Below are 21,009 nucleotides of genomic sequence, written 5' to 3'. Positions count from 1 at the left end.
TATTGTCAAGCGTAACAAAGCTTGCTACCTGATCAATACTCGTGATCAAAAGGTTGTAAGCGCCATGCATATCACGTCGCTTACGCGTTTGAAACGAACACTTGCGTCACCACACTTATAAATTGTTTGTTTTAGTTTTTGTTTTAAAAATCAAGTACTGAATCACATTCCACTTAAAATTTATAATCAATATACTGTCAAACACTAGGTCAAGCACCAAGAACAATTTAAAGTTCAATAAAAACAAAAATTTACTGTTAAATTTAATTTTTAACGGAGCACAATCAAATAATGTATTACTTATCAAATCGTGTATATTATATTTCCATTCGGATACCATATAAAAGTCTTTGTATCATTCGAGTTTAACGAGTACAGCAAAGGCGAGATATGTACAGTGTTACGACAAATTCTTGAGCTTCAAATAGCATAGCAGGTAGTCGCTAAAACCTTACAGTATTATACGAATATAATGATAAGACAAATACGGTTGCATGTAAATTTGAAGAGTATTATCATTATCACTAGTTGCTTTTTTATAGTTAAGTTATTCATTTACAAAAAATATCTTATGAGATAAGTTTGTTTGTCTGTTTGTACTTTGAGCGGACTGTATCATATATACATTTAACGTAGACGTATGGTAGAAATCCCAAAACACATAATGACGTATTCTTTGACTTATCTGATGCATTTGGCTGTGTAGAAAATAAAAATATTTTTGCAAGCCGTAACTGATACCGGAATAAAGTATTTAGGATTATTCTAACAATATGTATTCGACAAGGATGTTTGTTGAGAATTGTTGAAGAACCAAATAAAAATAAAGACAAAAAAGGCGTAGGTGGTTGTGTTATAGGTAAATGTAATAAAATATTTCATGATATATTTTGCACAAAAAAAGTCGTTCACAAGCATAGGTTTTACTATATAAACACATACATTTAATACTATTTAAATTTAGTGCCGAGTTGTTTTGCTACTGCGAGGTGAAGTCATGGAACGAGTTCAATTTAAAGTAAATGGAAAACAGTGTTCTGGTATGTAAAGTTTCTTATTTTACTCGTTATTAGCCCGTCTCGATTCGTTCATTTTTTTCGTTTTTTTTTTTTTTTTTTTTTTATGTCATTGGTGGAAAACGAGCAGGAGGCTCACCTGATGGAAAGTGACTACCATCGCCCATGGACATCTGCAACACCGGGGGGCTTGCAGGTGCGTTGCCGGGCGTTCAGGAAAGAGTACGCTCTTTTCTTGAAGGTTCCGAAGTCGTATCGGTTCGGAAAAACCGTCGGCGAAAGCTGGTTCCACAGAGTGGTTGTGCGAGGCAGAAAATGTCTTAAAAATCGCGCTGTTGTGGATTTTCGGACATCTAGGTGGTGCGGGTGATATTTGGAATTTTGACGAGATGTCCGAAGGTGAAATTCAGCAGCCGGAATTAATCCGAACAATTCCTCGGAACATTCCCCGTGATAAATTCTGTAGAAGATGCAGAGCGATCCAACATCTCTACGCAAAGCCAAATTATCAAGCAGATCGGAAAGGCCTTGATCGTCGATAATTCGAGCCGCTCTACGTTGGATACGGTCAAATGGAAGGAGCTGGTACTGGGGAGCACCCGCCCAGAGGTAAGAGCAGTATTCATGTGAGGCCGAATTTGCGCCTTGTATAGTCTTAGATGGGCCGACGTGAAATACTGTCTTGCTTTGCTGAGCACACTAAGCTTTTTTGATGCCAATTTAGCTTTGCCTTCCAATTGACCGCGGAACTGAACGAGGCTCGAAACATCGACGCCAAGTATTCCGATACTAGCTATGGCGGCTAACGGAATGTTCTCGAATCGTGGAGATACGACAAATGGTGTTTTTTTAGCAGTTAACGCGCAAACTTGCGTCTTTTTGGGGTTGAAATGGACTAGGTTTAGCCGACCCCAGTTCGAGACTTTGTTTAACGAAGACTCAATTTCAGACACAAGTTTGTTCCGGTTTTCTTCGACGTTTCCCGAGAAATATTAACACGGCCGGTGTATAAGGTGTCTACGGTGCTGTCGTCTGTATAGCAGTGAATGTTACTGATTTGCAAGAAGTCATTGATATGCAGAAGACAGAGTGGGTGATAGAACGCAGCCTTGTGGAACACCAGCATTGACGAATTTTAAGTCGGAGCATGCACCGTCGACAACGACCTTGATGCTCCGATCTGCCAAAAAACTGGTAATCCAATTGAGTAATTTCCCGGGAAGCCCATAGGAAGGAAGCGCTTTGTGCCACACGCGATCGAAGGCCTTGGCTATGTCCAGACTGGCTGCTAATGCCTCCCCCTTGCTCTCAACTGCTTCCGCCTATAGGCCTATAATTGGACGGGTCTGAGCAGTTGCCCTTTTTAGGGATCGGATGCACCAAAGCAGTCTTCCAGGAGTTCGGGACGACGCCGAATGCAAAGGATTGCCGGAAAAGACGCGTTAAGTTCGGCGCCAACTCGGGAGCACAAGTCCGTAGCACGATTGGAGGGATACCATCGGGTCCACTCGACTTATGAATATCCAAGGAAAGAAGTGCTTTACGAACTGCACTTTAACCTCCGTGGTATCACACCGCGGGATTGTTGGTGGTGACTTTTCTCGGTCATCCAGAGTCGTGTTCGCCGCGAAGAGAGAGCCTAAAAGATCAGCTTTTTCCTTCGCTGTATGGGCCAATGACTCACCGTCCTTGTGTTGAGATGGTAAGGAAGGTTGACAGAAATTCCCTAAGACAGCCTTGGCGAGAGACCAGAACGCACGTGTTCCTGAAGGGAGGCGCACCAGTCTCTCGCCAATTCTGCCAATGTACTCCGTCTTCGCCTTAGCAATCACGTTTTTGAAGGACCTAGAGGCAGAGTTATATTCCTTTCTGAATGCGCTGGTATTTACATCACGAGACGTCGATGCGCCAGTCCAGTCTTAATAGCGTTCCCATTTTCGGCGTGAAGCCATTTTGCAGAAACGACCAAACCAGGGCTGGGCCTTGCCACCGATGGGGACCGCAGAATACGGAAAGAATAATTCCATACCCTGAAGTACCACAACGGCCAGATAATCGATAGGTCCTGCCCTTCAAGGCTGCCGAGGCGTCGAGAGCAGATATCATCTCTGACGTAAACGCACACCCCAGCTCGTGATACAAAGGAATGTTCCAATTTGTACCCGGGGTAAGAGAGAAAAGTCGTTTCAGCAGGAGAGGATATCTGGGTCTTGGTAAGAAAGAGCAAGGCCGGCTTCGCCGTCTCAAGGTGAAAGTGAACGGCGTGCAAGTTGGAGTTGAGTCCCCTTATGTTGCAGAAGTCCACGGTGAGGGTGGTAAGGGTTGCCTTATGATGCCTGCTCCGCTTGCACCGAACAGTGGCGAGCGCAAAATTGCCACCCCCCAGAATTCGGAGGGCAGCCTGGGCATCCCTGCTCAGGTGGTGTACGTCCTGAGCATGGATGCCCAGAGAGGGATTCTCCACCGCAGTCGCTGATGGTACCCTCCTGGAGTAATAAAACCAAATTCTTCACAACCATTATGTTTTGGGGGGGAGGGGGTTCGGGGCTCCGGGACTCTCACATACCGGACGAAACGCAGTAGCGTAGTACTTTACGCCGATTTTAAGTGAGAGAGTGGTACTTCCCCGGGCGTGTCGGCCCATTCGGCTGCAACCCGAAAGTATGCAGTGTGGCACTACCACTATACTTTATCGCCAAACAACAATAGTATAGCATTGTTGTGTTACGGTATGAAGGGTGAGCCAGTGTAACTATAGCTACAAGGGACATAATATCTTAGTTTTCATAGTTTGTGGTGTATTGGTGATATAAATAATAATTATAATTTCTTGTTGTGGTTCCCACTTAACATTTGATGAAAAAAAACTATTTCATTTAAGCATTGATATTACTATAGTAACAATGTTCAGTCTTAACATTTTTGACAGTTAGATGGTTTTGTTTTTTTTTTTTTTGCTATGTGTATACTTAAGTGTACCCCAGTCATATCATATATTACCAAGTGTACACTTGTTTTAGATAGTACAGTTATGCTCTCCTTAACTTGGGATTCGGTTTTTTGGAAAATTCTAATACCTAAGTCATTAGTTAGGACTACAAACTCCGTCTTAGAAATATCCTGCGACTAATCATAAGAATTCACTTTATATAATTTGATCCAAAACTAATTAATATTTAATTACTATTTTAATAAATTGTATTTACTAAATAGTTAAAAAATAAATAATTTGAAATTCTAAGTGGGCTGCGAAGTCGATTCCGACACAACTCTTCTGGACTACCTTCGCGAAACGCTAAAGCTTTGTGGAACAAAATATATGTGCTTAGAAGGTGGCTGCGGAGCTTGTATGATCACTGCTACAAAGAACAACAAAGATGTCCCTCAAGCAATAAACTCAGTAAGACCGACAGAATATGCACTATTAGTTATTACTCATGTTTTACTGTAGATTTTGTAGATATTATATGTGTGTGTGAGCCGAGATGGCCCAGTGGTTAGAACACGTACATCTTAACTGATGATTTCGGGTTCAAACCCAGGCAGGCACCACTGAATTTTTATGTGCTTAATTTGTGTTTATAATTCATCTCGTGCTCAGCGGTGAAGGAAAACATTGTGAGGAAACCTGCATGTGTCTAATTTCAACAAAATTCTGCCACATGTATTCCACCAACCCGCATTGGAGCAGGGTGGTGGAATATGCTCCAAACCTTCTCCTCAAGGGAGAGGAGGCCTTAGCCCAGCAGTGGGAAATTTACAGGCTGCTAATGCTAAAAAAAAATTATATGTGTATATATTTTTTCTACAGTTTTATATATAAGTATATATTTTTTATGTATTGTCAATTATTAATTACCGTCTTCATGGTTTTCTGTTTGACCTAAAGGTTGACTGGCACAGAATACCGTCAGGCATTAAGCCCACCTTTTGTTCCATTTACGTTGTGGTGGTCAATAAAGCCTTTAAATAAAATAAATAAATATCAATATCGTGATCAATTCCAGGCAGGACATAACATACATATATAGATGTATCTAACTAACATTACTGTATTTTTAGATGTTAAAGAAGAGTTACTACTGAGTTCTTCTCAGTAGAATCTACATTCCGAACCGGTGCTAGATTTACTTTAAATATTTTTTTAAATGACGATTCAAAAGTGCTCGTAAAAGCCTATTTGAATAAAGTATATTTTGATTTGATTTGAATTAGTTACAATTAATATACCGATTTTGATGTTCAAAGAACATACAATTAAGATTTGTTTTTAGTGTCTAGTGTCAGTAACCTCATGTCAAGAATGGGATATAAAGACAATAGAATTTATAGGTAACCGATTGAAGGGTTACCATCCACTGCAGAAGGTACTTGCTGATTGTCATGGTTCCCAATGTGGCTACTGCACGCCGGGGTGGATCATGGCAATGTATAGGTAACTCAGTTATCATGTTTATAACCTTAAACAGTTAATTTAAATAACTTGTAATGATATAAAAATTCAATTTCAGCCTCTTGCAAACTAAAAAACCTACAATGCTTGAAATAGAAAATTCGTTTGGAAGTAATATCTGTAGATGTACTGGATATAGACCAATTTTACAAGCCTTCAAAAAATTCGCTTCGGATGCTCATAATTCCTACGAAATATCCGACATCGAAGATTTGAAAATATGTGACAAATCTGGTGATGTATGTTCAAGGAGTAATTGTTCGGAACTTGACTGGTGCATGGTTTCTAAAAATGATATTCTAAACGAAATACTGCATATTGAGTTAAGTGATAAACGACACTGGTACAGAGTACACACACTATCAGACGTATTTGGTATTTGGCATGAGAAAGGAACAGAATCATATATGCTAGTCGCTGGTAATACTGGCAAAGGTGAAGTAAAAATTGCTAAATCTTACCAGAATATTGACTAATCACAAAAATCATAATTGAAATTGGTTTTAGGTGTCTACCCAATATTAGAATATCCCAATCTTCTAATAGACGTGACAGGCATTTCAGAATTAAAAGGTTTTTATGTAGATCAAAATTTAGTGATTGGAGCTGGTAACACATTAACCGATGTAATGAAAATATTCAAAACTGTATCGGCGACTGAATACTTCAATTATCTTATTGGACTCAATGATCATTTACAACTAGTCGCTCACTTAGCTGTAAGAAATGTAAGTTTATTTTCATTTAACTGCTGCTTTCTGATGTTCCATATTTATTTGATTTTTATTGACCAGAAATAGTTACATGATATAAAGCTTAATGCTAACTAGGCATTTGCCTGTCTACCTTCTTTTTTTTTAAAACAAATATTTTGAAAATCGAATTAAAAAAAAAAAAGGTAATATATTGTTTTTAATTAATATGTTGAAACTGCGAGTATATTCTGAAGTAGCATATACCTTAAAATTTTAAAATTAAGTTTTGTTTTTATCTTTTATTCTATCGGGTTAGCTCAAACAAATTAATTTGATGGATGAAGAAACTCCAGATATCTATTAAAATATTATAAATTATTTTGACAACTTAAGTAATTGAAAGATAACTAAGTAACTAAGTTTTGGTAAACATTCTATTTTTCATCAAATAAACTCTATGAATCATAAATTAATACAAAATTTAAGCCAACTGTAGCTAAATAATAAGTTTCCTAATCAAACCATTATAATATTTGTGGTATATTTGAGTAGAATGAAAGTATAAAATAAGGGAATTCAATTTCAGCTCGCAACGATAGCCGGTAATTTGATTTTGAAGAACCAACATCCAGAATTTAAATCGGATATTTTTATTATTCTTGAAACGGTCGGCGCACAGATAACTATTAGTGAGTTAAGATTATAACATACTTTTTGTATTTTACCAATGGTTATCGGTATCGGTATCGAATGGTTAGTTTTAAGAAATAATTTAAAATTTTGAAACTTTTTCACAACTTTGTTTTCTTCAATGAGCAACATCAACAAAAATATTTTCTTAGCAGATACTTATGTCATTAGAAAAACGACTTAGATAGCTGAAGTTCAATGATTAACACCTCATTGAATATCTTCTTTTGTATGTTTTTTATATGTAATACTTAATACTTTAAGCTTGATATAGTTGGTATTCATTTTAGTGACGGCCATTGGACAATCAGAAACTTTAACGTTACAAAATTTTCTTAAAGAAGACATGAAAGGTAAAATAATAATGAATGTTCTATTACCACCTCTAAACGAATCACATAAAATCGTCACCTTTAAGGTAAAATCATCAAAATTATTTGTTATTATTGCTATCATAATATTCAGTGTCTAATACTTAGTATGTTTTACGTTTTTACTACAGATAATGCCTCGCGCACAAAATGCTCACGCCATTGTCAATGCGGGATTTTTATACAAAATAAACGAAAATCAAAATCAAGTGATATCTTGTAGAATAGTGTATGGAGGACTTAGCGCAAAATTTAATCGTTCGTGGAAAACAGAACGATACTTAGTTGGTAAATCGTTATTTCTAAATGAAACATTACAAGATGCATTAGAAATATTAGAGAACGAAATAATAGTCACTGAGAATTTACCTGATCCGCCTGTTCAGAGCAGAAAGATAATTGCTTTAGGATTATTCTACAAGGTAAGTTCGTAGGATATTAATTTAATTTAGCCTTCTCAATCAGCAAAATTGCAAATCATTTAAGTAACATTAATTTTTTAAGTTTTTCAAATCATAATAATTTTGAATCATAAAAACATAACACCGTGACTTTTCAAAGATATTAAAATTAATCAAAATGAAGAAGATATTTTAATTAAATGTTTCTTGAATCTAAGATACACGTCGTTGATTCCAGGGTCTCATTTCTCTGTGCCCGTCAACTGTATTGCACCCTCGATATCGTTCAGGAACCGTGAAATTGCACGAGAAGCGACCGGTATCGGAAGGTCAACAAGTATTTGATACTAACCCTATACTGTGGCCGTTAAGTAAAGCTATACCTAAATTGGATGCATTGGTAATATATTTTATGAATAAAAAAATAATACTTTATATAATATTTAAATATAAATTAACGTAGTAATTCGGATTCTTAGAGTTAATTCTCCATTCTATAGATTCAGTGCGCAGGTGAGTCTGAATATACAGATGATATCCAAGCGCTTTCGGGAGAAGTTTATGCTGCATTTGTGTTAACAACTGTTGCTCTTGGAACAATCGAAAAAATAGATCCTAGCGAGGCGTTGGTAAACTTTTTTTTTTTAATTCTATATATTTCTTAATACTAAATACAGTTTCAATCAATGCAATGAACGTGTTTTAATTTATGCTTCGCAGAAAGAGCCTGGGGTTATAGCTTTCTATTCAGCTTCTGATATACCCGGTGTGAATAGTTTTACACCACCAGTGAATGAATTTTATTTATGCAATGAAGAACTGTTGTGCAATGGTGAAGTCAAATTTTATAATCAGCCTCTTGGTATTATTGTTGCTAAATCTCAAAAAATTGCCAATAAAGCAACAACCTTGGTTAAAGTGTCGTATAGTAATGTAAGAAATCCAGTATATGATATAAAATTTGCGAAAAATGATCCCAGCAAAGTTACGTTACTAGACTCAAGAGATGCAACAATGAGAGGAAATGATATTAGCAAAATAATCAAAGGTGACAATACTGTATATGGTCAATATCATTTTGCAATGGAAACATTGTTATGTCTAACACGTCCAACAGAAGAAGGATTGCAATTATTTGTTACGACTCAATGGATTGATACAGTACAACAGGTTATTTCAAGGATGTTGGAAATCGGGCATCAGAGGTTATTCTTAGATTATGTTAAATTGTATATTTTTATCACATTTCATTAAATTTAACAAAAAAGTTATTATTGTAGCCTAAGTTATTCCTTATTATATTAGCTATCTGCCAGTGAAAGTCCAGTCAAAATCGGTCCAGCTGTTCCGGAGATTAGCCGGAACAAACAGACAAAAAGACAACTAGACAAAATTGAAAAAACCAAAAATTATTTTGGTATATGTACCATGGGGATATGCATACATATGCATTTAGTAAAAAGCGGTTATTTTAATATTACAAACAGACACTCCAATTTTATTATATGTATAGATTTAGACGATATTTATGTATCCTATTATAGGTATGCTTAATGTTATAAAGAGTATTTTTTTTAAAAAACACCTTTAATAGGGAAATGCTCCCATCTTTTAAAGAACTGTAAATTTAAATTTGATACAAGATTTTATTGTTTTAATGTTTCTCTGTTAACTAATGTGTGAATTTATTTTTAGAATTGATATTTATGTTCGTCGACTTGGTGGCTCATTTGGTTTAAAAATGAGTCGAGCATCCCAAGTCGCTGCAGCATGTGCTTTGGTTGCTTATAAGCTTAACAGACCATGCAGATTTATAAATACTTTAAGTACAAACATGAGAGCTGTTGGGAAGAGGTTGCCTTGTTCTACAAACTTCGAGGTGAGAATTTTTTCAAATATATAGTACAATGACACAATGGGACAATTCAGGAATTATTGCATTTTTACGTAAAGTATACGAATAAACATAGGTACTCGAACGCATGTTAATTACAATACTAGAATTAAACTTTCTCGGATCGTACTTTTGATAAACAATAACAATTTTGTGTTTTTTTCATTGATAGCACGTTGTACAAGAATATTGCAATTATGTTAAATTAATAAAAATATAATATTGGCTATTAGTGACTATTTCCTACAGATTGGCGTAAATAACAAAGGTGTTATCCAGTATATGAACTATGAATTATATTCCGACAATGGTTACGTTCTAAATGAACCTTTCCTCAATATGACTTTTGAATCATTTACAAACTGCTATAGAACGGATTCGTGGAACTACAAAGCTTTCAATGGTCTAACCGATACACCATCAAACACATGGTGTCGTTCTCCTGGTAATTTAACCTCTAATTTTCTGAATAATGTCAAAATTGTATGATTTATCATGTCATAATTGTATGTGATTATGTAGTTTATCATTTGTCATAGTGTAACAATAAATTTTAATGTTATTTCGTTTATCATTTCAATGCTTATGTTATAAATATTTTAGGTTCCTTGGAAAAAATAGCGATGGCAGAATTAATAATGGAACAGATTTCGTATGAATTAAATCAAGACCCAATTGAAGTTCGCCTTGCAAATTTAGATCCCATCTTTCGAGATGATATTAATGAAATTTTGAAAACTATAAAGGTTAATTCTGATTATGCGGAAAGATTAGTTTCAGTCGAGAAATTTAATTCCAATAACAGGTGGAAAAAACGAGGATTAAGATTTTCTTTTCTAAAATGGGCTCCATTCGGATACCCACATTTAAATGTGAACATGTCTGTCTATAATGATGACGGCACTGTATCTATAACCACTGGAGGAATTGAAATGGGTCAAGGTATTAATACAAGAGCGACGCAAATATGTGCGTACATTCTCAACATACCTATTGATAAGATTCAAATAAAACCCAACACTACAATGACATCACCTAATACACTACCATCAGGCGGTAGTTTGATGTCACAAAATGTGGGTATAGGTGTTCGAAGATGTAGCGAAGAACTGTTGAGAAGATTAGAACATGTCAGAAAGACAATGAATAATCCAACTTGGGAAGAGCTAATTAAAAGAGCGTTTGAAATGAATGTCGATTTACAAGTTCATGCATTTGTCAATGAATCTGATATACAAAATTATAACGTATATGGAATTACATTAGCAGAAGTAGAAATAGATGTTCTGACAGGAGAGTCGGAAATTATTAGGGTCGATTTAATCGAAGATGTTGGGAGGAGCATTAATCCTGCTATTGATATTGGTCAAGTTAGTAACAAACTCATATAATGCAAGAACAAAAATTTAATAACTCACATTAATATGGTTTTTCAAATATTTTTACTTTGATGGTTATTAATTTTATAGTTTTATTATAGATTGAAGGCGCTTTTATAATGGGAGTCGGTTACTGGACATCTGAAAATCTAGTAGTTGATGGTCAAACAGGAGAATTACTAACAAATCGTACCTGGGATTATTGGGTTCCGCAAGCGAGGGATATTCCGCAAGATTTCAGAATATATTTCAGAGAAAAATCATTTAGTAGAGAATTAATCTTTGGAGCTAAAGGTTAAAACTTATTTGTTTCAGTATTATATTGAGGTCTCCAGTACACAACTTTCCGGGTCAAATACAGAAAACTAAATTTGACTGATAACAAAAATGTTGAATAACAGAAATCAAAACAAAAAAACAAAAAGATAAAAAATCTGACAAACGGACTACGGATTAATTTTTATATTCCCAAAAAATAGTAATGATGTAATAATAATGTATCTTAGATGCAATTATTTATTGTTGAGTTTTCCGTAGGAACTGGTGAGCCGGCAACGTGCATGGGAATTGCTGTACCTATCGCGATGAGACAAGCGGTATCAGCAGCACGTTTGGAGTCTGGGGTACCAAGTACAAATTGGTTTCCTATAGGTAAAAAGGAAAAATGGTTAAATATGATAAGTTTACTAAAGACGGTTAGAGAATTTATTTTAATTATTTTATTAGTCATTTAAATTAATCCAATAACCAAGAGTTCTAGTTTCACTTACGTAGAAGCCAAAGAATTTAATTTTATTAAAAAAAAAATGAATACGGCCAGTTACATGAACTGTTTTTATAAAGAAACTAAAAAGTTATTAAGCATTTACTGCGATATATATTTTTAAATTTGTAATTCAAAATTAATATTATATAATAGTTATATGTTTTTGGCAGATTTTGCAGTTTTGTTTCAGTAGCCTTTTTTCTTGTATAGATATGAACATTATTTGTGGCAGGGCTTTGTGTAAGTTCATGTGGATAGGTTCCACCCACTCAATTATGAATAACATACAAACATAACAAATTATATTCCGTCATAGTATTCCTAGCATATGTTTTACTGTATCCAATGTATTTTTTTTCAGATGGTCCATACACGGTAGATAAGATTGCCCTTTCGTGTGCCACAAGGATAGAAGACTTTAAATTTTACTAATATTTTATAATTTCAGCTTAAATTTATGTCATTTATCAAATCACTTCAAAATATATTTAGTTAACAATAAAAATATATGTAACGCTTTGAGATTCGTTTTTATTTGTCTCTGTTAATTTCCAAAATTTAAATAAGGTACAGTGATAGATAAATTTAGTTGAATACATTACAACATTTTTGAAGACTAAACACCAACATGAAATAAACCAAATATCAAAAGCTGAACAAAATATTAATCTATTGATTGATATTGATGTTAAACGACCTTATAGTAAACGAAAAACGAGAAAAAAAATGACGTATTAATGCTTATATAATGAATATTAATTAAGATTAGATTACATTAAACCACGCAACAAAGCATTCAAAGTTTTTGAACATAGGAGAAATTCCTTTTTTAAGAGGAGAATAAGATGGAAGTCAGTCAATAAACATGAATTAGCACTTTTCCTTGATTTCTCCTTAGCCTTTGACAATCTTAATCACGTGTAGCTTAAGAAATAAGTAGGATACGTGAGAAATACGACAGCCGTCACTAGCACGGTATGCCGACTACCAACGTAATCGTACATTTGTAAACTTTTTTCGATGGTTTATTAGACAAACTGTACCATATAGTAGATATTGTTTTAGTGTAACATTAAACACATTTTACGTTGACCACCTTTTACTTAGCTGCCTCTTCAGTAGAAGTTCTCTTATACCATGGCTGCAGTTTCCGAGGTCCTGGCTTTAAATCCTGGGTGATACCGGTACCTTTTTTTGGCACCGGTTGGCGGACGGGGAAATGAGCCACTTGTTGTTAAATGGACACCATAAAGACATTGGCGCAGTATGAAGTTTTAACTACTTCTTATTTAATCAATGCGCCACCAACCTTGGAAATTGGTTTCATCCTTTGTGCCTGGAGTTATAGTGGCTCACTCATCCTTCAAACCGAATCAAACGATATGAAGTATTACTGCTCGGCGGTGGAATATCTGATGGTGGCAGGACTTGCGAGACGCCAATAGGATTGCGGGAAACCAAGTGAAAAATGTTGTTAAAAATTTATTTTTTACAATTTTACATTCCTGTCCCTGAAAAATACATCCTGATACAAAGATGATCCTGCATCTAATGCGAAAATTAGACGCTCACGTACCGAATAGGAACATACCTCATTTTCACGTGCAAGAAATTTAACATCTTTACCTCTTTACGGGAACTAGAAACCTGCAAGCATTAACTATAAAGAAAGGCTTACTGACACCGTGCCAAGCGTGCTGCCATGAACTATCCACGCTATAAGCTTGTAACTTACGTGTAGAAGAATGGCAAAGCTTATTAACAATTTTGTTTAAGAATAAAGTAGTAAAAAATAACAAAGTTATCTCCATCAGTCAAATTTTATTTTTATCAATAAAAACTTTACATTCCTAAGATGAACAGCTAAGGTAAATATTTTCATAATATGGATACTTTCGGCAAAAAGTATTTTCTTGAAGCAAAGAAGCTTGCCTTGATTACATCAACCAACTTGTATAAGACGTCTCACAAATGAAAAAAGTTACTCAAATACACATAAAAAAATATACTGTGTTATATTATGCCCATTTTGATACTTCGGAATTTCAGTGAAGTTACTTGTGATGTTTTAATCAAAACGTATTATTCTTTGTAAACATTTCTCATTTAATAATCGATTTTATAACAAATTGAAAAATTAATTGCTATGAAGATATCCTACCAAAACGTTGAAATAATTAAAACAGTGTTATGTTCATTAATTTGTTAAATAATAAATTTATATAATATCCGTTTACCTCGGAAGAATTTTATTTCATTTAACCTGATATTTTTCGAACATTTGAGGAAAAGAAAAATTAAAGAATCTGTCAGGGCGGAGACTGAGTCTAGCACGCGAAATTGCTGTAATTTTTCATCTCTATCATACCATATTTACTAAAGGAGCTACATTTATTTTTTAAATTTATTTAATAACACTTGAAACTGCGACTTTACCCACCCGAAATTTATAAAACTTTACCTATAGAACACAAACCGTTACCCCATTTTAACCCCTCGAGGTGTGAATTGAATTGCCTATGTCCTTCTCCAAAAGTCAAACTATCTCCATACCAAATTTCATCTTAATTGGTTCAGCGTTTTAAGCGTGAAAAGATAACAGACGTAATTCATTTTGCATTTATAATATTGGCATAGATTTTGGTATTTAACATTTTATATTCCATTGACGTATATTATGTGAAAATAATTCAGTATTGTCGATAAAAGGAAAGGAAACGAAACGTGGGTCTGTATTATTCTTCTCCAATTTATTATTTACAAGGAAAATATAGTGTCTGCTATGTATCATTACTATCTATAAAACAAAGTCGCTTACCCCTGTTAAATCTTTAAAATTAAACAACGAATTTTGACGTGTTTTTTTTAATAGATAGATTGATTAAAGAGGAAAGTTTATATGTTTCATGCACAATACAGGAGAGAAACACTGATAATTTTAGAGGTTTCTAAAGTGATGTCGTAAATAAACCCATCTTTTTACGCTTACATTGCAAACGCTGGCTGTACCCTACGAGATAGATCAAAATAATGTACTACAGTATTGTACACCTCAAAATAGTCTTCAAAAATGTCCGCGATTGTATAGTAGTCTCTTAGGGATAGCCCACAATAACCATTTTTTACACTTTACTTTTTACGAGAAATAATGGCTTATTTGCGAAACGATTTTAAGAAAAACAGCTTTAACCCTTATCCAATTAAGTACCTTAAATACATTGTGAATTTAATATAGATTAATATGGCCCTGTACAGCATGTTATTTAAATGAATATTTTCAAAGATATTACAGATTTAAAACGCAGGCACATAGCGGTTTGCATCGTCTAATAACTGAAAAATTGTGAACGTTGTAAGACATTATGTAGTACATTTAGTATTAGCATTGCATCCATTCGAAGCCGGGTCAGATCGCTAGTTATTTTATAAAACCTTCTCAGCAACGGGCTGCATTTATTGGTGTAAGTTTTATGGATATTAGTTTAGTGGTTTTCGATTAGAAAAAACATCTCGTCATATATTAAAATAGATATTCTTTTTTATCTTCGGAAGTCGAATAGACTAATGAATCAACTATTCGTAATAGTCACCTCCGGCTATCGAAATTAACATTGCAAGAAGAATTGCATATGTAAAAATTATTGCTTACAACGCTAACAATGGGATCTAAGATGTAAGGTTACTTGTGGCCACAGATTTGGGACTAAGTCAGATACCGCATGTTCATTAAATTGTATGAAAATCAAGAGTGTCATTTTTGCTACCCTCAGTCCACGTCTATATTAAGAAATTGAAATAGGTTTAAGCTACAGTTAATTTTTAAAATATCTACTTTAAATTAGACACCCGAAAAATTAAGGATGTATGAATTTATTTTGATTAAATATACGTTTATTTCCAGATTAGATTTTTGAGACGTTTATTTAAATAGTATACTATATTTATTAACCCTGAAGAAGGGCATACTTATTAGTTAGTGTGTGGGTATCTATTAAAAAACAATTCTTGTAAAATCTGCCAACTGAAAATATTAAAATAAAGGTTATCCAAAAAACTATATTTAAAATTTCATACGAACAGATAGGCGGAGTTAAGTCACATTTTGCACTACACAAAACCAGTGCAATAGGTAAAGATTGACAATGTGAAGCTGATTGTTTATAATGACTAATTATATACTAGTACTGAAAAAACTATTAAAATCTAAACCTTTATATAGCAGCACGTTTCGGAGAAGGTTTTAGTATATAATTTTATTATCTAAGTAGCTGTATTTTGTCACTTGAGATTAGACTATTGAAGAGCGTGTGAATTTATCTATTTTCAAATGATCATTATGGAAACACACACTAATGATGTTGACAACAGATTTTCATATCGGGATGGAATGAAATATATTTCATTAAGAGCTGAAAACATTTATAAATAAAAAGCCCTTTAGTAAATAAATTTAATTTATCTTTAATAGTAAAATAAATAGTAACTTCTATAAAATAATGTACACCTAGTAACAATAAAAAATATTACTTATAAAGTATCCAAATTATTCAGACAATAATTTAATCAATTAATTTTATTTTTCGAAATTTAATTTATCCTTCTCCATCTTTTGCTATTGATATAATTTATATCATTGTTATCTAAATTTGGATTTTGATTTTTTAACTGAAAACTATTCGGTTGTTCAGTGCTGTCGGGCTCAGCTTCGTCGAAATGTTTTTGCTGATAATATTGTCTGCTATTATGTATTCCGCTATTTGCAGTATTTCTCAAATTATTCAAGTAATCATTTCTGTCGAATAAGTATCTTTGCTTACAAGCCGGACATAAGCCTTTTATATTTGATCTCTTATTGATTTTAATGGATTTTCGTTTCTCATTTATTACCTTGTTTATATTGTTATTGAGATCAGATTCAGATGGTTTCGTTAAATTTTTCTTTTCATTGTGAAAACTAAATAATTTTCTTTTTTTATTTTTGTTACCCTTTGTAGTTGAAGCTTTGTCACGGGAAAAAAACGGGAATTTCATATTCTTCAATGCACTAAAAACATTAAATGTCGTTATTGTAAATAAAATCTAAATGATAAGTGAATTCATGTACTTGCAACTTACCATTTCTTTTCAATGTGTCTATTCTTAATATTTTTATCAAACAAATCATCAGAATTTTTGATTTCATTGGTCTTTAGAACACGTTCACCGTTAATTTTTTCAACGGGTCGAAATTTTCTGTTTAAGTATTTACGAAAACGCCTGTTAGTCTGAATATTCACTTCAGGAATATTATCAGAGTCTAAGCCTTGGTAATCTTGTGATGGTATTCTTTCAATTTCCATGTTCATAATAGAACCAACATCGCCATTATTTAATTCTGGTATTCTAAAATTACTAAAGTTATTATTTATCTCAATAAATATATGAATAACAAATGAATATTATTTCAATAGACGAGTGTACCTGTTTTCAGAACCTTGATTACTCTCAAAAGAATTGTCATCGGGATTTTGAATAAAACTGGCCACGTCAATAAGATCCATGGATTCCTTGTCGTCGAAAGTATTATAATTTTCACGTTTCCTATTAATTTTTCCTCTTTTATAACAACTTCTAAGATGTCTCTTACCTGGTCTTAGAAATTCCTCTTCCGATAAAGATAAACTCAATAATAAACTTACAAAATAAATAAATCGTAACATCGTAGTGGGACGTTTATATTTCAAAATTTGACATTTCAATGTCAAACGGATACGTTTATTTTTATGAAGTAGATGTTCGATTCAAACTTCTTTTTATAAAAAAAGAATCTGAATGTATTAAGTTGATGTAACCTATAGATTTATAGTAAGCAGTAGTAGTAATCTATAGATTCTGTCGATTTGAGTGTAATTGAAAAACATAAATATTCATATGTTATATACTTTTGCATATTTGAGACTAAAATATTTTTTCTTCTTAACGTAGACAAAATTGACATCATATTCAACATCAGAACTAAATGTTATGATTTTTAACGTTGTATAGTAATATTTACAGATGATTATATGTATATGTATATAACGTTTTATGTATTTATAGCACTACCAACAAAAGTTACAATAATACACAATGCGTTCATAACACATAAGTTTATTGCAATTTTATATACAAATATTTACGGAATAAATTACATAAAATACAGATTTAAAATGATTTTACTATTGCCCCGTTTGTGATAATAATCATTATAATAGCAATATTATATTTCTTATCGTAGTTTGCAAGGATCCTTGTTTCCATAATCGGTAGTCATCGCCGAAGAGTTAATGGTGTGTTCATCACAGATCTTTATAATTTATGGAGGATATCTGTTCCACCTATTCAATGTCATCTAGTATAGGAAACGGATTTTATTAGAAACCGATTGGTGTTTATTGGAATACGATAAATATTTTAAAATATGTAAAAACGTAAGGTTTCATTAGTAAATCATTCATTATTTTTATAATATGTAATAATGATGTATGTTTTTAAGACATTTTGTGCCTCGCACAACAACTTTGTGGAACCATCTTTCGCCGGCGGTTTTTCCGAACTGATACGACTTGGAAGCCTTCAAGAAAAGAGCGTAATCATTTCTTAAAGGCCGGCAACACAGCTGGAAGTCATCTGGTTTTGCCAGATGTCCATGGACGGTGGTAGTCACTGTCCATCAGGTGAGCCTCCTGTTCGTTTGCCACCTAAAACATTAAAAAAATATTATGTTTAGTAGTCGCGCCACGGACACATAAGGAGGCATAGAATAAAGACGGAGACATGATGGCAAAGGACCTATTTTGACCTCCAAGGTACCCTAATCGAAGCCCCCCCCCTACTTGAATAAAGAAAAATGTACAAACAAAATGGTCTACAGAAGAAATGTTGGGAAGATGACCGCAAACCAGGTGTTGGCCTAGAATGGATCAGAATTGCAAGAGACCGAGATAGGCGGAACTCTTTGGAGGACTCCTTTTTCGAAGGACAAGCTTTTGTTGTAAAAACCGATTTTCAGTAAATGTAAATATCCATGTATTATAAATACACGAATATTTACATGTACATAAATATCCTACTCAATTCGGTATTGCTGGTACTATAGAGTATCCAAAACGCTCTTTTAGTACCATCAAGGGATAAAATAACTGAGATCCTACACAGCTCTTTGACAATGTATGGAATTCCTAATTCCTTTGATATTACGGATGCCCATGAGCAGATGAGGTAATTTAGCATCCAAGGTTCTCGTATGACGCCTTTTTGTATATGAAAGCAAACAAAAGGGATCTTAAGGTATATCTCACGAAGTTTCATCTAATTTTCGCAAAAGAAATAAAAGTTTATTTGATTCATTAATTCAATGACAAATATATGATTTTTTATTTGGATTTAACATTGTTATTTTGGCTTATAGACAGGATACAGGATGTCCTGCTCTTGAAATGAGGGTAAGATATTGAATGTGTTTTATTGGATTTCGTGAGTTCAAAACTGGATTTGCAAGCATCTTTGAAGTTTGTTTTCATTAATTTGTATTTATAACTCATCTCGTTATTGACGGAAAAGAATGAATCGATGATGCGTCGAAATATGAGCCGATTTCACAATACAACTCGTATCGGTGCGTGGTGTAATATACTCCTTCTCTTCTACTAATCAAAGCAATTTACTGGCATTTTTACTTACGACTTATTAAAAATAATGTATTAAAAAAAGGTGAAAGTCTCCTTGGATTATCTGATTGACAATAAGGTTTAGAAGTAGTTACTCGTGTACTCACATTAAAGCATAATAAGTCTAAAATTTATCTTAATGACGAAACAGTACATCAATCAAAGAGTTTCGGGACCGTAATTATTGGGCGAGGGAAATTGCGTGAGTCTATTTATATATATATCATATATTATGGGATCGTTTATGAAGGTCCTAATAGTTCTGTGACAAATATAAGAGTTTAATTATACTTTCTTTGAAAACTTTGTCGATTCTGATTTGTTTTTCATTGAGTACTTTAATTAGGCGTTGGTAATAGTCTAATTAGAACAAGCGTAATGAACTAAGGGATTCCTTGATTGTTTCTCTCAATGGCATTGCGTTATTGATGTCAGCAAATCTAGACAAATGATTATAATTAATTTTGAAATGTCGATGGTTTTTAACTTTGAGTGATATTTTAGTAAAATTTTACTGATGTCTAGAGGCAGGAGACATAACATACATATATAATTGTATTTAACTAACATGAATGTATTCTTAGATATTGAAAAAGAGTATCTACTGAGTTTCTTGCCGGTTCTTCTCGGTAGAATCTACATTCCAAAACGGTGGTAGCTTTACTTTAAATAGTTTGTTAAATGACGATTCAAAAGTGCTTGTAAAAGCCTACTTGAATAAAGTATATTTAGATTTGATTTGATTTGATAAAAAAGACTACATAGTACCTTTACACAAACAAGAACATGTTTTTGTATAATTATAATCACGTTTAATTAAATATAAATAAAAATAAATGTTTTATTAAATACTAGCTGGTGCTTGCGACCGAGTTCATGTGATTTTAAGCCTCAAAAGTAGGAGTATTATATGTTTGATATATGTGAATCTTTGAGTCTGTCGTGGCATTGTAATTCCCAATAAGTATTTGTCTGCGTAATGTTTATTACCTGATATTACACGTACTGCTGTCGGGGATTAAAGCATAGATTTTTTTGGGAACACGCACAGTGCCACATAAAGCTAGTCGTGTGCACTGGACTAGCTTAAAAGTAAACGTTTTTTTTTTTTGGAATGAGAAGAAACCGAGGTATAAACATAAAATCATCTACGCCGTATCCATTTATATTTTTATAGTAATTTATTTTCAAATGCAAAGGAAGATGTAACAGCATTGGAACTCTTTAAAACGGTCTTAACCTTATCAGCCGTAGTTCCATGACATCTCGATTTTAATAAAACAAACGCTATATGTTACCCCAAGGTTATTACAGTATAAATCATTGAAAACTGCATCCAAATCGGTTAAGTCGATTCCAAGATTATCGGTAACAAACGAATATCTTCTATCTAGAGCTTTCGATCAGTTACGACTTTGTTATATGTATGTATAGATTAGACGACAAAAGTTGATTATAAACTTATTATCGTCCAACTTGTGGAGAGAAATAGTTAGAAGGGTCAACACAGAAACGGACCGTAAAGTAAGTTGTTAGAGTCGGCTCCGGAGGCTCGTTCTCTACGTGTTTATTTGCAATTCGTGTCTTATTAAATACCCCTTTACATGTGACTGGTACGACTACTTATTTGCCATAAATTTAATATAATAATATTAA

The 21,009-nt window shown here is 33.5% G+C and overlaps 1 protein-coding gene across 1 annotated transcript; it reads left to right on the top strand.

Moving 5' to 3' along the window:
• Positions 1-997: 997 nt before the first annotated feature.
• Positions 998-12,142, top strand: LOC113394722 (xanthine dehydrogenase-like). Its single transcript, XM_064217143.1, has 17 exons — positions 998-1,040; positions 4,259-4,416; positions 5,291-5,451; positions 5,528-5,904; positions 5,977-6,197; positions 6,751-6,853; positions 7,145-7,272; positions 7,357-7,647; positions 7,865-8,026; positions 8,127-8,255; positions 8,347-8,831; positions 9,322-9,505; positions 9,770-9,965; positions 10,124-10,392; positions 11,001-11,193; positions 11,437-11,550; positions 12,027-12,142. Exons 1-17 carry the CDS (start codon positions 998-1,000, stop codon positions 12,095-12,097), a joined length of 3,285 nt encoding a protein of 1,094 aa, XP_064073213.1. The 3' UTR covers positions 12,098-12,142.
• The last annotated feature ends 8,867 nt before the right edge of the window (positions 12,143-21,009 follow it).

The sequence above is a fragment of the Vanessa tameamea genome, chromosome 15, assembly GCF_037043105.1.
Source record: "Vanessa tameamea isolate UH-Manoa-2023 chromosome 15, ilVanTame1 primary haplotype, whole genome shotgun sequence".
NCBI classification, from domain to species: domain Eukaryota; kingdom Metazoa; phylum Arthropoda; class Insecta; order Lepidoptera; family Nymphalidae; genus Vanessa; species Vanessa tameamea.
The sequence above is the reverse complement of the archived record's forward strand: the minus strand, read 5'-3'. Positions and strand labels throughout refer to the sequence as shown.

What these genes read in the sequence shown, in the direction of transcription:
- LOC113394722 (XM_064217143.1), top strand. Translation starts at nt 998, where the DNA reads ATGGAACGAGTTCAATTTAAAGTAAATGGAAAACAGTGTTCTG. An exon ending in CTTTAGGATTATTCTACAAG is followed by an intron (nt 7,648 to 7,864) that starts GTAAGTTCGTAG and finishes CGTTGATTCCAG; the next exon opens with GGTCTCATTTCTCTGTGCCC. An exon ending in TAGATCCTAGCGAGGCGTTG is followed by an intron (nt 8,256 to 8,346) that starts GTAAACTTTTTT and finishes TATGCTTCGCAG; the next exon opens with AAAGAGCCTGGGGTTATAGC.